Source organism: Ictalurus punctatus, chromosome 3 (genome assembly GCF_001660625.3).
Source record: "Ictalurus punctatus breed USDA103 chromosome 3, Coco_2.0, whole genome shotgun sequence".
Classification (NCBI taxonomy): Eukaryota; Metazoa; Chordata; class Actinopteri; order Siluriformes; family Ictaluridae; genus Ictalurus; species Ictalurus punctatus.
In genome coordinates this window covers 19,991,684-20,005,568 of record NC_030418.2, presented here as the reverse complement: position 1 = coordinate 20,005,568, position 13,885 = coordinate 19,991,684, and the positions used below count along the sequence as shown (strand labels likewise).

The 13,885-nt window shown below is 38.6% G+C and overlaps 1 protein-coding gene across 8 annotated transcripts in view; it reads left to right on the top strand.

Annotated features, from left to right (window-relative positions):
• Nucleotides 1–1,257: 1,257 nt before the first annotated feature.
• The window catches only part of pax2a (paired box 2a), a 28,920-nt gene continuing 16,292 nt past the window's right edge, over nucleotides 1,258–13,885 (top strand). For 4 of the 8 annotated variants that reach the window (XM_017464240.3, XM_017464243.3, XM_017464234.3 and 1 more), the window contains exons 1-6: nucleotides 1,258–1,903; nucleotides 3,646–3,811; nucleotides 4,673–4,870; nucleotides 8,245–8,330; nucleotides 8,453–8,572; nucleotides 9,325–9,369. In XM_017464240.3, the coding sequence (XP_017319729.1) occupies nucleotides 1,861–1,903; nucleotides 3,646–3,811; nucleotides 4,673–4,870; nucleotides 8,245–8,330; nucleotides 8,453–8,572; nucleotides 9,325–9,369 (658 nt within the window). In that variant the 5' untranslated portion in view covers nucleotides 1,258–1,860. The remainder of the gene's footprint in view (nucleotides 1,904–3,645; nucleotides 3,812–4,672; nucleotides 4,871–8,244; nucleotides 8,331–8,452; nucleotides 8,573–9,324; nucleotides 9,370–13,885) is intronic. The other 4 variants (XM_017464244.3, XM_017464246.3, XM_017464236.3 and 1 more) reach the window with 1 other exon arrangement.

Sequence of the window (13,885 nt, the reverse complement as noted above, 5' to 3'; positions counted from 1 at the left end):
CAATAATAACAATAATAATAATAATAATAATAATTATTATTATTATTATTATTATTATTATTATAGTGCAAGAGTACAAGAGCAAATGTACAGTATAAGCCTCTCCACACACAATCTAAAATAAACGAAATGGTAAAATAACTGACATATAGGCCTAAATGGACTTGAAATTGGTCTATTCTTATGTTAATAACCTGCAATGTAATGAACGAGTAAGCAGTATTAATAACATATTTTTTTCTTCTCAAATATCATATTTTATGCATGTTGTTGCTGGCACGGTCCTTAAACGAATTTACTAGAATTTCAAACAAATATACAGCTGGCACAGAGAAAGTATTTGCAGGAAGTTTAAAACTCTAGCCCGCCACAATCAGGCTTGTCATGTGCGGGTTTATATCTTTCCACCAACATAAACGACCTACCTTTTAAAAAATAAGCCATACCACACAGCGCCATCTACAGAGCTGTCTCCAAAATAACACCCTAAACAGAGCCCTCAAAATCCATCTACACATCAAACATCAAGCACAGGCGAACCAACATAGTCAGCTAATAAATTTAAAGGACATCACAGAGAATAAAGCAGATGTCTAAAATCTGAAATCAAGTCAAAGTTTGTGGTCGTGATTTATTTTATTTTATTTTATTTTATTGTGCGTAAAAGTGCTTCTTTTTTATATAAATATCTGAATGGAATAATCAGAATCCACTCCATGACTTGGGGCCAAAAAATGCAAATAAAATAAAACAAATAAATAACCTAAACCTGAAGATAGTTTTGGTCATTAAAGTGATGAAATGATGTGAATCAGCCTTATTGCACAGTTAATTACCTAAGATACTAACGAATCTTCCACAATTTTTCATGCACGGGGGAATCAGCACCGACGCGAAAGGATTTTGTTGCACGAAATGTTAAAAAAAAAAAAAAAAAAAAAAAAAAAAAAATCACAGCAATTGGACTGCAGCTATTATTATTTCCTCTTCCTTATCATTTAATTTCCTCGATTTCCCAACCCGAAGTCACTCATTTTCCTGTTTGCATCCCTCCCTTTCCCGAAGTGTCAGACGAAGAGACCTCCTCATTTGGGCTTCGGATTTTTTTGCGTTGGCGAATCACAAAGTGTTGGAATCCATTGCCTTTGTCTGACAAGTCATCCATCTCTATGCGAGGGGGGATCTGGGGAGGAGGAGGAGGAGGAGAAGGAGGAGGAAGGTGTGTGTGTGTGGTGGGGGGGGGGGGGGGGGGGGGGGGTGGACTGCAGCTTTTAGAAACACACACACACCGGGAAGAGGGCTTTCATTCTCAGCCCAAAGCTTCTAACAGGCACATCCCATTCTTACAGAGAGGGGGACCGCTAGAGACACTCGCAGTGTCCATGTTTTTCGGTATCATCCCCGCACACAGCCTGCGTGACTCGTAACCCCAGAAACGCGTTGCTGATATATCAAACGGATTTTTTTACACTGCATGTTCAAGAGCGGACACTTGGAAGCGGCGCAAAGCAAATTGGCAGCGATTCTTAAAAAAAAACAAGAAGAAGAAGAAAAAAAAAACCGTTCCTCTAAAATATGTGGCCAACAAGCATCCACTGAACGACCAGTTCCGCTCAAATTGCTGCGAAAAGATTTTTTTGTTCGCTTTCTAAGACAAGTGACGGACATGATCTTCAAGCCAAACTCGTTATACCCCTGAAGGAAGTGAAGCGAGAATAACTTGAAGAAGAAGTTCTCCAGCGAGCCGCCGGCTCTGAAGCTTTAAACGGACAGCAGCAGTTTTCTAACCCGCATTGAAAGCTGCATAATCGAGGCGAGACGGCGACCTCAGTCGATTATCTCTCCTTCCTTTGCTATCCCATGGATATTCACTGCAAAGCAGACCCATTTACGGCGATGCACCGTAAGTATAAGATTTGTTTTTGCTATCGCTTCTAAATACCCTTATACTTCTTAAAGAAAGAAAATAGAAAGCTACCTGCTATGCAATGTGTAGTGCAAGAACTTGACCAGACACATGCAAGCTTTTGTATGCGTCTGTCATCAAATTATTTATGAATGACAAATTTTAATAACATGTACTGGAGGTAAAGTAGCTATATAAAAAAGGAAAATAATACATAACTTAAATTATATAACTATCATAGATAAAAACCTAAGCAGACCGACCGCAAAGCGCAAAATATTTTCAGAGATAATTTGACATATTGGCGCTTATGTTATCACATATTGAGTTGCAGGAGATGAAGTTGGACAAAAAGTCGATGAAATTTCGCACAATAAAATTGCTTGTACTAATTAGACCCAGCAACAATTAACGTTTAACTTGTTCAGCATTTAGCTGTCTTCATAGGCTGTAATGTAAACCAAATAAATTAGGCCTGCGGTTTATAGCAACAAGCATATTAAACGTGACGCTTAAGGCTAAAATGAAAAAATAAAAAAGCATGCTAATAGTATAGCAACCGATAACGGATAATTGTAATAGAAATTTATTTCTGAAATTATAAAATCTTAGAAAAATGTTATTTATATTACTAAAAAGCCTACATTTTGTTCTAATTAGGTAGATAAGTGAAAACTGTAAGAAGCGGCTGGAAAAAAATGCAAGAAACGAGCCGCATAAAGATAGGCCTAGCAGAAATTCGTTTAATCAGTTGTGTTAATAACAGACATAAGGTCATAAAAAAAGTAAATAAGTTGTTGTTGGTGGTGTTTGTTTGTTTTTTGTTTTTTTTGTTTTTTTAACAAAATGATTGTCTACGAACGCCCAATTTAAATAATTAATTCTTGCTTTGCAGTTGCTTTTCTGTGGTTGTAATATGAGTTATCAAAGATCTTTTTAATTATTTACAATAATTGTGCAAGGAAAATTAAACAGCCTGAAACGTAATCTATGCGACATGTGTTTGGCTGCAATGGAATAGTAGAGGAAAATACTACCTAACTCGCTGTTGGGTTATGCATAAAGTAGAAAATATCTTTATCAGTTTTGTGCGAGCTGGAGAAAGGACAGTAAGGTTGTACGGTCATTTTCTTATGAATTCATGGATTTACCGGTTATATAAGTATATATTCTAAAACACAAATAAGGTACCAAAGCACTGAGACCATGAGCATCACAACAACAATCACCTATAATAATAATAATAATAATAATAATAATAATAATAATAATAATAATATATTGTAAAGCTGACTGGGGAAAGCGAGTTGAGGACTAATATACAGCATATGACGTATGAATATCTGTGAGCAGTTGACTGTTAATCTGAAGAATTTACATCCAGGCTATATAAAAAAAATAATACACTGAAATTGTTTAAGCACGAATAATTTCAATTGTGCGTTAGTACTGGACTGGATTGTTCTGATCGTGCTCTCAACGTGTGTATATGGACACAGATCATTTTCACTAGAATTTTGAAGTATGCTGTACGAACTGTTTCGTAGGTTCTGATTTGTCTGCGCGTGCGGATGTCTGTGTGTGTGTTTGTGTGTGTGTTTGTGTGTGTGTGTGGAGAGAGAGAGAGAGAGAGAGAGAGAGAGAGAGAGAGAGAGACTGTGTAGGCTACAATGCAGCGTGTCTTCTATATGTATGTAATGTTACGCTGTTGTGTGTGTGTGCTGTTGTCTCCCACATAGGGCATGGGGGTGTGAACCAGCTAGGAGGGGTGTTTGTGAACGGTAGACCCCTACCTGACGTGGTTCGGCAGAGGATCGTGGAGCTGGCACACCAAGGGGTCAGGCCGTGTGACATCTCCAGACAGCTCCGGGTCAGCCATGGCTGTGTCAGCAAAATTCTGGGCAGGTAAGGCAAAAATAAATAAGAAGTCCCACAGAAATCAAACCTTCAGAGCTCAATTGAGTTATTTTGGCATTTATGTCATACAAATAGGCCTGTTCCTCAGCCTCCTTTAAGGCAAAGTTTGAAGGAGGCTGAGAAGTGTCCAGTCAAACATAATCCCAACAACAACCACCGGATGTGTAATAAACAGTAACGAGTTTATTATTTCTTTACGTTGCTCTTCGGTGGTCAAATGATTTGCTTTGATTGATAGATTATTGATCTCGGGACAGGATGATAAAATGTTTACTGGGAACGTGTTACATATGTATCTTTGAATTTTCTGACATATTTCTTTCCAGCTATCAAAAGGATTTCAAGAGGTATTGTGTTTTATACACTTGGAATGTTCGATACGATGTGAAACATGAGTTATATATCCTGTTACCTTTGGCTGCATGGAACATCACCTTTATTGATGAAACACTTTTTAATAATAATAATAATAATAATAATAATAATAATAATAATAATAATAATAATAACAACAAAATAATAATAAAAATAATAATTAAAAAAATAACTTAGAATGGCGTAAAAAAAAGCCCAAAGATTGACGTGATAACAAAAAGGTTATAAATACTACGAATGTATACAAACATAATTTGTAATAAATTATTGATCCAACTGACTGGTAACACAATTCATTCAGACCGTTTCCAAGGAAACATCACAAGCCTATTGCTAAAGTATGCTTAAATATATCAGAAATTCCACTATCAATAGGCTGTTAAGGAAGAATAATAGGTAAGCCGCGCGTCTGATGTGGAAACTGTATTGGACAACTTACATTTTATCGACGTATTCTCTCCTACTGTCTCCCAGATACTACGAAACCGGCAGTATTAAACCTGGAGTTATTGGAGGTTCCAAACCAAAAGTGGCCACTCCAAAAGTTGTGGATAAAATTGCAGAATATAAGCGGCAGAACCCCACCATGTTCGCCTGGGAGATCAGAGACCGACTTCTCGCCGAAGGCGTGTGTGACAACGACACGGTTCCAAGCGTATCCTCCATCAACAGGTAAAAAACAAAACAAAAAAACAAAACAATTAATTTTATTTTCCGCTGATTTTTTTTTTTTATATTTTAACCGTCATGTTCAGCTTAATCGTGTCGCTTACTGAAAAATGCGTAAATACGCTACATGAAAAGCATTTTAGGCATCTTCCCTCATCAATAATATACAGCGATTCTTACCATCATATCATAACTGCGTAAATAAGGTCATGTTTTCTTGCCAGCTGAAGTGAACCGATAGCCAAACTAATTCATTTGTATTGAAGCGTTGGAACAGGCAGAGCAGAAGGAAAATACGGGAAAGTATTAGGCTACAGATTAACAGGTGTAAAAGTTTAGCAGATGCACAAATGTAGTTGTGGACACGGCACTGGGAAAGTAATCCCTCCGTCAGGGAAGCTTCATCGGTGCTGAGTTCTTCTTTATGATGGTCTCAGGCATGCAGTTCAAACGCAGATTGGTGGTCTACGTTGGCAAAGTCACATCTGTCCCGCTTAAACCCAAATCAATAACCTGTAAAAAGATCCAGTGGCGTCGGGACACACACGGGCCCTTCGCTCAATACTGCATTACAGCTATACAGGCTTACCTCGTTATTTCAGAACAGGTTAGGAAATCTAGCAGTAGCCGAGAGTGCGTCCAAATCACAGAATAACTGCAAACCGTCAATTCAAAACATTGTAAAATTGTAAATACACCGACTTATTATTTTTAATGTACTAAATGCGACAAATTAATTTTAATTATTAATTGTGCCTTCGTCTAAGTTTATTATTTTATTGTGATGATGATGATGATGATGATGATGATTGTTGTTGTTATTATTATTATTATTATTATTATTATTATTATTATTATTATTATTATTATTATGTCGCAATAGAACCTAATAGTAGTAGCAGTATTAGAAGTAGGAGGAAGACGAGACGTGGTACTAAATAAATGAATAAATACACTAATACATAGAATGAAAGCGGAAATAGCCGTCCCCGGCGTTTGACGCATGAATATTAATCTCGCCGCAAAACTAGCAGCAGCGTTAACCATTCGCTACTTATTCACTTTTTGCTCATTAAAACACAAAGGGCTAGAGAAAAAGTATCCCGAGTGAGCTGGGAAAAAGCAGAAGTGTGTGGAAAGGCCTTGCTGCGAGCGCTAGTGCTGAACTTTGGTTAGGAGGCACTGTTCCAGAGAGGCGGCCAGCAGCATTACACTTTAATGAGCTGCACAGAGAGCATGGACCGAGCCGCACTGGATACTGTCGAGTAAAAAAAAAAATAGAATTTTATATATATATATATATATGAGGGCAAGAGAGACTAAAAACATTTCATGCTTAAGCCCTCTTAAAAGGGGCGATTTGAACTGTTCTACACCCGGATGTAGTAAACTCAGAATTTACATTAATGAATGACATCAAAGTTGAAGCTGTTGTTTGTATCATGTTCAAAGCGCCTTTTAAATGTAATTTAATCAAGTGGATCTATTATATATTAGTGTATGCCTGTCTTACTATATAATAACAAAAATTAACAAATTAAAATAACGTTTTTATTACCCTTTTTTTTTGCCAACAGTGCTGTAGCAATCAAAAATGTGATATATCCAGCGTAAAGGAATAAGTTGCAAAGAAGTTTCCAAATAATTTTCCTCTGGACAGTTGGAGAGTTTGATATCAGCTACAAATACTGGAAAGTTCAAATTGATCCTAGCTTTACTCAAATGAAATGTTCATGTCTAATGCGTCTAGACGATTGCCCTTAAAAGAAGGAATTAATTTCTATTTGCCAAAATATTAATGCCAGGTTACAAATTTCAAGCCTTTCAAACAGGTGTTCTTGTAGTGTGTGTCTCCAAGCATGTCCCGTCTCCAGAGTCAGGACATGACAGTTGACCCTCATGTTTTGAGTAGTTAGGTAGTTGACCTCTGCTCTGTTGACATTAGAAGATGTCCGAGCTTTAAGCACAATTTCTCTGCATGAATTATTAAACGTTAGACACATACTGGTGGACACTGTGTCCGCCGTGCAACGTAGAGGCTCCAGCACATGCCCATGATCCTGTGTTTTTCAGTTGTATTGAATGATATTTTCATATTTCTACAGGGAATTTTTAACACCATGGCATGTCATTAATTCAACCCCCCCTAAGTCATAGGGTCAAATCGTCGTTATGGTCAGATGTTCAAAATTCTAATAAAATATGGACTGTTTATTCATTTATTTTTTTCCTAAAATGCTTGTTGGTTTTGTCATTGTTGACAAATGCTAGACCACTGGTTAAGGCATCTGGAACAAATATATAAAAAAAATAGATTATGCAAGCCACATAAATAAGAACTTATGCAGAACCAAAAAAATTCCACTCAGGGTAATATTTTGTCTGTGGGAACAGTAGTATTGCCTCAGCACATAAACATAAAATATGGCATCAGGTTTCTGATGAATTTGTTTTAGACTGAATTTCCTATGAAATAAAATCCCATTTATAACATTTGATTGGAAATCCCTGTTAATATATTTAGGGTTATAATGTGAAAAATGTAAAGACAAATAATATAAATGTGTGTGCAGCACGGGATGGCAGCTCCTTCTCTCAAAAGTGTGTGGCCCAGATTAAAGGCATCAAATGTTGCAGTAGTCTTTTGTGAGGCAATGAGACACTATTGCTTTCCTGTCACATATAATTTATAGCCCACCATTTGCATCTATTCCCCTCTACTATTAATTCACAACTTTTCTTTTTATCTCAAAGTCACAATCAATAAGGCCTCATCCACACTGCATTCCTGGATGTTTGTGAATAATGTGAGAAAGTCTGATCAGGCAAGTCAGTAGTGTCAGGCTGCAAGCAATCTTGACTTCTTTAAACGACCGGTTAAGTGATGGAGGGAGGATGACAGACAGTGGAACATAGATAGAGAGAGAAAGAGAGCGGGAGACAGATAGAGACAGCGAGACATTATTGAAGTTGAGGCCAGGTCAAGGCAGTGAAGCCCATCATTGAGGTGAATTGATGTGATTTCATGCTTTGTTTGCAAGATCATTCAGACCAAAGTGCAATGAAGACCTTCCCCCATATCACACCTTTGAGCTAGTGGGACTTTATCATATTTCTAAAACTGGGATCATGTTTGATTGAATCTAGTCTCTCTAGGGTAACTCCTACTCATCCTTAAATATTGACTTCACGACTGTCCCTAATGCCTTCAGATTTGTTGTTTGGGACAGAATCAGCTATCCGTACAGGAAGGGTCCAAGACAACACAAGAATATTACCTGGTTTATACTAACAGTCTTTGTATGAAATGAGTTTTGATGAGTGGTGCAATTGCTACATTTGGTAGAACATTAAGCAAATTCTACTGGCTTTTATAGGATAATACGGACCAAAGTTCAGCAGCCCTTCCATCCATCTCCAGACGGGACAGGAACTACCCTCACCACAGCTGGACACACTATAGGTAACATAGATGCTTAGCTTTTTAAAAAATATATATTTTGGGAATCATCCTTTTTTGCAAAAATAGACCTTATGTTGAAAAATGGTCTCCTAGTGTTAACCTCCATCCTGTGCATTCTCCAGTGCCTAGCACAGCCTCCCCACCTGTATCAAGTGCTTCGAATGACCCGGTGGGCTCCTACTCTATCAACGGCATCCTCGGAATCCCTCGGTCCAATGGCGAAAAGAGAAAACGTGATGATGGTAAGAGACTGGATTGTATTCTAGTGCTTCTACTAAAACTGAAACTCTTTTCTGGGGTTTTCTATGACTGCCTGTAATTTCAAATAAAATATGCGCCAAGAAAAGAAGGTGGTTATTTGAAAGCACTTCAAAAACGCAGGCAGTAAATGTGCAGATTGGACTGTGTCATTTAGCTGTTTGTGGAACTGAAGACCTTTTTGCAATGTGAATGATGTGGTATGTCAGCACCACTTAGAAAGTGCACATATAACATGAGGTACTATGATTTCATAAGCACTGTGACAGGATAGTGCATACATAGTGTTGAGGATGTAAGTGTAGCGGAAATAACACATAAATATATGCACTCATCACATTTTAATGGTGTTAGTGTTTTAAGAATAACAATGAACAACATTTTTTTCACTAAAGCCCATGTCAGGGTGTCTGTATTCGATGTTTAAAATGGACAACTGTAGTCAAACTACGGTCAACAAAACAAGTTACACAAATAAGGAACATGACCTGTGCGAACATTTTCTCTCCTTTCAAAATGAGAGGGCACACACTGCCTAAGGCCTAATGGCTCATCGGCTCTATAAAAAAAAAGCTTTTGAAAGCTAGTGAATAAAGATCAGTGTGGTTTTGTGCCAAACAAGCACACAGACGCAGGAGTAGTTTAAGGGAGGGAGGGGGGAAGTGGTTGGAAATGATCTCTTAAAACATTTATCAAAGCAGGCCTACTTGCTTCTTTTATGTTTCCATCTCTTTAGTTCTCTGGAGTGGCAACCACTTGGATGGGAGGAAAATAGGATATTGTAAGTTCTGTTAGCCCACCTTTTCTTTGCTTGCTCAATCATGGGCCACTCGACTCTGATCAAGTGGCCATGTGAGGGTGTGTGTGTATGTGTGTCTGGAGTCCCGGCTGAAAACAGAGCACAGTTATGCGTAATGATATCTTTATGGAGAGCAGTTTGGATCATATATAAAGCCTGTGAAAACGTGTCTATAACAAATCACATTTGCTGCACGGTTTGCTGAAGCTATAGTGAGTTTTTCCTCCATTGCTGCAAGGATGGATTGAGAGTGACCAGATCACCATATGATTGTTCAAATGCAAGTGGTGACAGTTTGATTACATTTTGCATTACATTAATTTTAGTGTCAAATGAATGGCGGAGGGGGTCAATAATTGCTAAACAGATATTTTGGCTATTTATAGCTTTCTTTGCTTTTCTGCTCTGCCATTACTAACATTACAAGAAGTACAGTAAATAATAACAGTGAAATTGATATATATTTTTTGGATGAATGGATTTTAGACTACTTATGGTTTCTGTGTTTAGATACGTTGTACTGAACACATGCTATGGTTAGCCTGTAATAAAGTCCTCTTAGCTCTTTTTTTTTTATTATTCTGTGCCAATTGTCCAGAAAGCTGTGAGTTATTTAAACTTAGCCCTTATTTCACACAGGGACATCAGGGAGGCTGCTCGACAGTCTGCGCTTGGTTTCAATTTCATAGCAGCACAGCAGCCTTGGGCTACCTGAGCCATATTTGGCTGGGTGCCGCAAGTCTCGCCTTCATTAGATGATGACATAACTGAAAATATGTTAATCCGATTTTTGGGGGACGGGATAGAATAGCACGTTTTATGAAGCCCAAATGTAATAAGAACAAAAACTGGCTGATTTTGCAGAAAAAGTTTGTGCTCCGGGTTTTCTTTTAATAGTGCTGAAATTATGGTAATTTTACTGAGCATCAGGCCATTGCACTTGTTTTCAGATATAGAAGCCAGTTTGCACTGCCCTTAAAAAAGTCCCCATTACAAGGGGATTGTGGAGATAATGTAGTGTGACATGCGTTATGTACACCAGGTCTTCATAAGGGGAATTTCAGGGACATAGGTGTCATAAGAGTCATTAATCTGCCATTTTCATGTGTTATTGCAAATTAGAAGTAGCATGTTAGATTCACTAGCTATGGGTGACGTTAACCATGGTGCAAAGGGGAAAAGGAGGAGGGGGGGTACCTCTCTAGATTAGTTCTTTGGTGGCAATAGCTGCTTGCACGTTGAACATAGTGACATTTAAGAGAATTTGCAATTCTGCAGAGGAAAGCTATTAATTCACAAATTAACATCCCAGTTTCTCTATCGCGGATGCACAAGCTATTGAAAAGACAAAAGGAATAGCCTAAAGGGGAAGAGGGAGAGAGCTGCAGCCCTATCTTTGTAAAGATTGGTTTATATGTCTGCAAGCAGTGATACCAATTACACCAACACACTGAGAATGTGCCTCAACCATATTGCTGCCTATGCAGGCCCCTCAATCCATTGCTAAATTTATTTGTGTATCTCATTATGGAAAATAGAATGCCTGTCGTGCAAAATGCATTAATGGCAAAGGGGGGAATTAAGTCTGTTCAGGCTTTTTCACTCATTCATTAATACCTCTATACCAGATATGACAAATGAGTGCACTGAGTTAATTACCAGCATGTTGTGTTCAGGAATGTATTGATATTATATGTTCCACCCACCCAAAGCAGTGGTTAGTTGATTATGACCTTGTTATGGCTGATACGGAGGTTGATATGACCCAAGCTGCCCTTCTGTCTTTTCCCTCTATATAAATCCAGACAGGCAAGCACAAGGTAGTTAGGGAGTTTAAGTGTTTGATGCTGCTTGTAATAAATTACCTACCAAAAAAAATAAAAACAGAAGTGAATGTTGAAGTTGATGTGGGAGTAGACAAGCATGTGGGCTTATGAGAGAGAAATTAAAGTTGGATGATTTAAAAGGCAAAGCAGTTTATTTATGTGACAAGATAAAGAGATTACATCCTCAAAGCCAATGCCATCATGGTCAAAGCATGTGAAAGCTTCAGCACTTCTCTTTGTAGCTCGTTTGTTCATTTGACAAGGATTGCTTTGAGAGTGAACGGCCCCAGCACACCTCAAATCCCCATGGTAAAATAGTTTGGCCTGCGGCTAGAACGCTTTAGCCTTTGCTTCTATTTCATGGCTTGTAAGATTCTATTGTGTCAATATGGATTCTACTCTAAAAAAGGAATAGAAATGAAATACATCCAAACCAAGAAATGGATTGGCCTCTGTCTAGATCGAAAAAGAACATCCCACCGATCTCATCCCGATGATGGCCTCTGTATGAAAGAGAAAGCCCAGATTTGAGCGAGGCTGCGGAGCGTAACCACGAGAGAAGAAGGTGTCAGGGCTCCTTATCAAAGGACACAAAAGGTCTATGCCCTGCTCTGCTGATACATCTGCATTCAAGCAGACCCGCTCTGTCGTCTGCTGCCAGCCTGCTCACAAAATGACACCTCACAAATCTGCAGCATGGAAACATCTAAGGACAGGCTGGTTCGCTTGAAGAGGAATCATGTCAGAGAAAAGTCAATTATGGGCACTGATGCTGAGAATTAATGGTGCGCTGCATTACTCAGGTTTTAAAAGGAGCAAGAGTAGGGGAAAGAGAGCAAGAGGGAGAGTGAGAGAGAGGTTAAGAGTGAGGAAGATGCGTTTATTAATTGTGTTCCAGAACGTTGCGTCACATGAATCCGATGTGCTAAATGATGGCCTGGGTGTGAGTACAGTAGAGGATGTGTGATATGGGTGACAGGAGCCACCCACTCTCACAATAAGGGGGAGGAGGGGTAGACAGAGAGAGGGCTCTCATTCCTCAGCCCACTGCCAGCCTGCTCAGCACAGCTAAATTGAATTAATAAAGCTTTTAAACATGCCGCAACATAACAGGAAATTAACAGCCCCGCTTGTGCTGCTGCCACCACCAGCACCAGCAGCAGCAGCATCTCTCACTCTCTTTCTCTCTCCCACTCTCTTGTTCTCTCCATTTCTTTTCTCTTATGATACAGTTATTTGTCGTGCAGACTTTCCGCTCCATGGCTTTCATAAATAGGGGGATTTTTTTCTCAAAATAAGTACGGCTGACATGGAAGGTGTTTGCCCCTTTGCTCAATTCCTCTCTCCTTTTCTTTGTCCCACACCCTTGCATTATGTGTTTTTAATTTGTTCCCTTCAAAATAGTTTTTTTTAAAGCGCAGGATGTGTTTGATTCAAACAGTTATAGTTTTGCAGGAATAGAATTATCTGCATTTGCAACCACCATTTTGTTATTTAATGTAGGAATCGTCTGGCAAATCAGCAGCATCACCTCAGTTGGATATAGAAAATAAACACTACACAAAACCTGGCATATGATATTGTCAGTAAAGTCCAGGTCAAGAGCAAGCCTGCTATTTACTTTCCAAAAAGTCTCTCCTTCTCTGTCTGTCTCAAGCATGATGTTATCTGAAGTGAGCAAGGGATGAAAGTAGAAGGCACAATATCCCTCTGTTTACAGGATGTCACACCTGCCCTGGCTGCCCCAACTATCCATTTAATTTCAAAGCACGAAAAGCTAAAACGAAGTATATTTTAATATTTTGAGCTACTGCTGTAACTCTGGTAGCCTTAAGCATGTGCCCGGTAGCCTTAGTATTTTAATGTATTGTAATTTTGTGTGAATTAAATAAAATAAAATAAAATTTAAATAAAATTAAATTAAATAAAAAACATTTGCAGCTTGAAATTTCAGTCTCACCAGGTCAATAATTAAGAAAAAAAAATTAATGAAAATGAAAGGTCAAGTTTTTAAGGATAGAATCTAGGATGTATTTTAAGATGTTTGTTGTCATTTTTTAGTGCAAGGAAAATCTAGATCTCTTCTGCTCTAATTTTATCTGAATTAGGCCCTGCGGAGGAGGAAGCCCAGGAGAGCAGTGTTTTATGGACTCCGGTTATCTGATCTGACAGAGCCGCAGTCCCATAGCACCAGAGTGCTAATGTAAGACGATGTCAAAACGAAAAAAGTGTCCAAATGTGGTCAATGTGGAACAACCACAGTGTAATCAGCAAAGAAGTGACACGGAGAAACAACACAGTGGATTCTTCACTATGTGACTGTCTCATGTGCCTTAGTTCCTTAGAGGTCAGAATTTGTACCCATTATTACACACTTCATTCTTTATATGTTAAGGTAGAAGGAGAACACTGAATCAATAACATGTAAGAAGACAAATAGCTGATGTAACCTTGGTGTAGCTCAGCTCTCTTCTAAATATTGTAATGTAGCATAGCGCAGCCCTGCCCCCCACAACTCAAGTAGCAGTAGTGTCCCCTGTGTCCACCGCCAGCGTTGCACGTTTTGGGCTTTTGAGTATGGGAAGCATGCTTTACCACAGTGAATGACACACGCTTGCTTATTGATCGCAGTTTGCACTTAGGCTGGCTGATAGAAAGTAATTAATGACTCT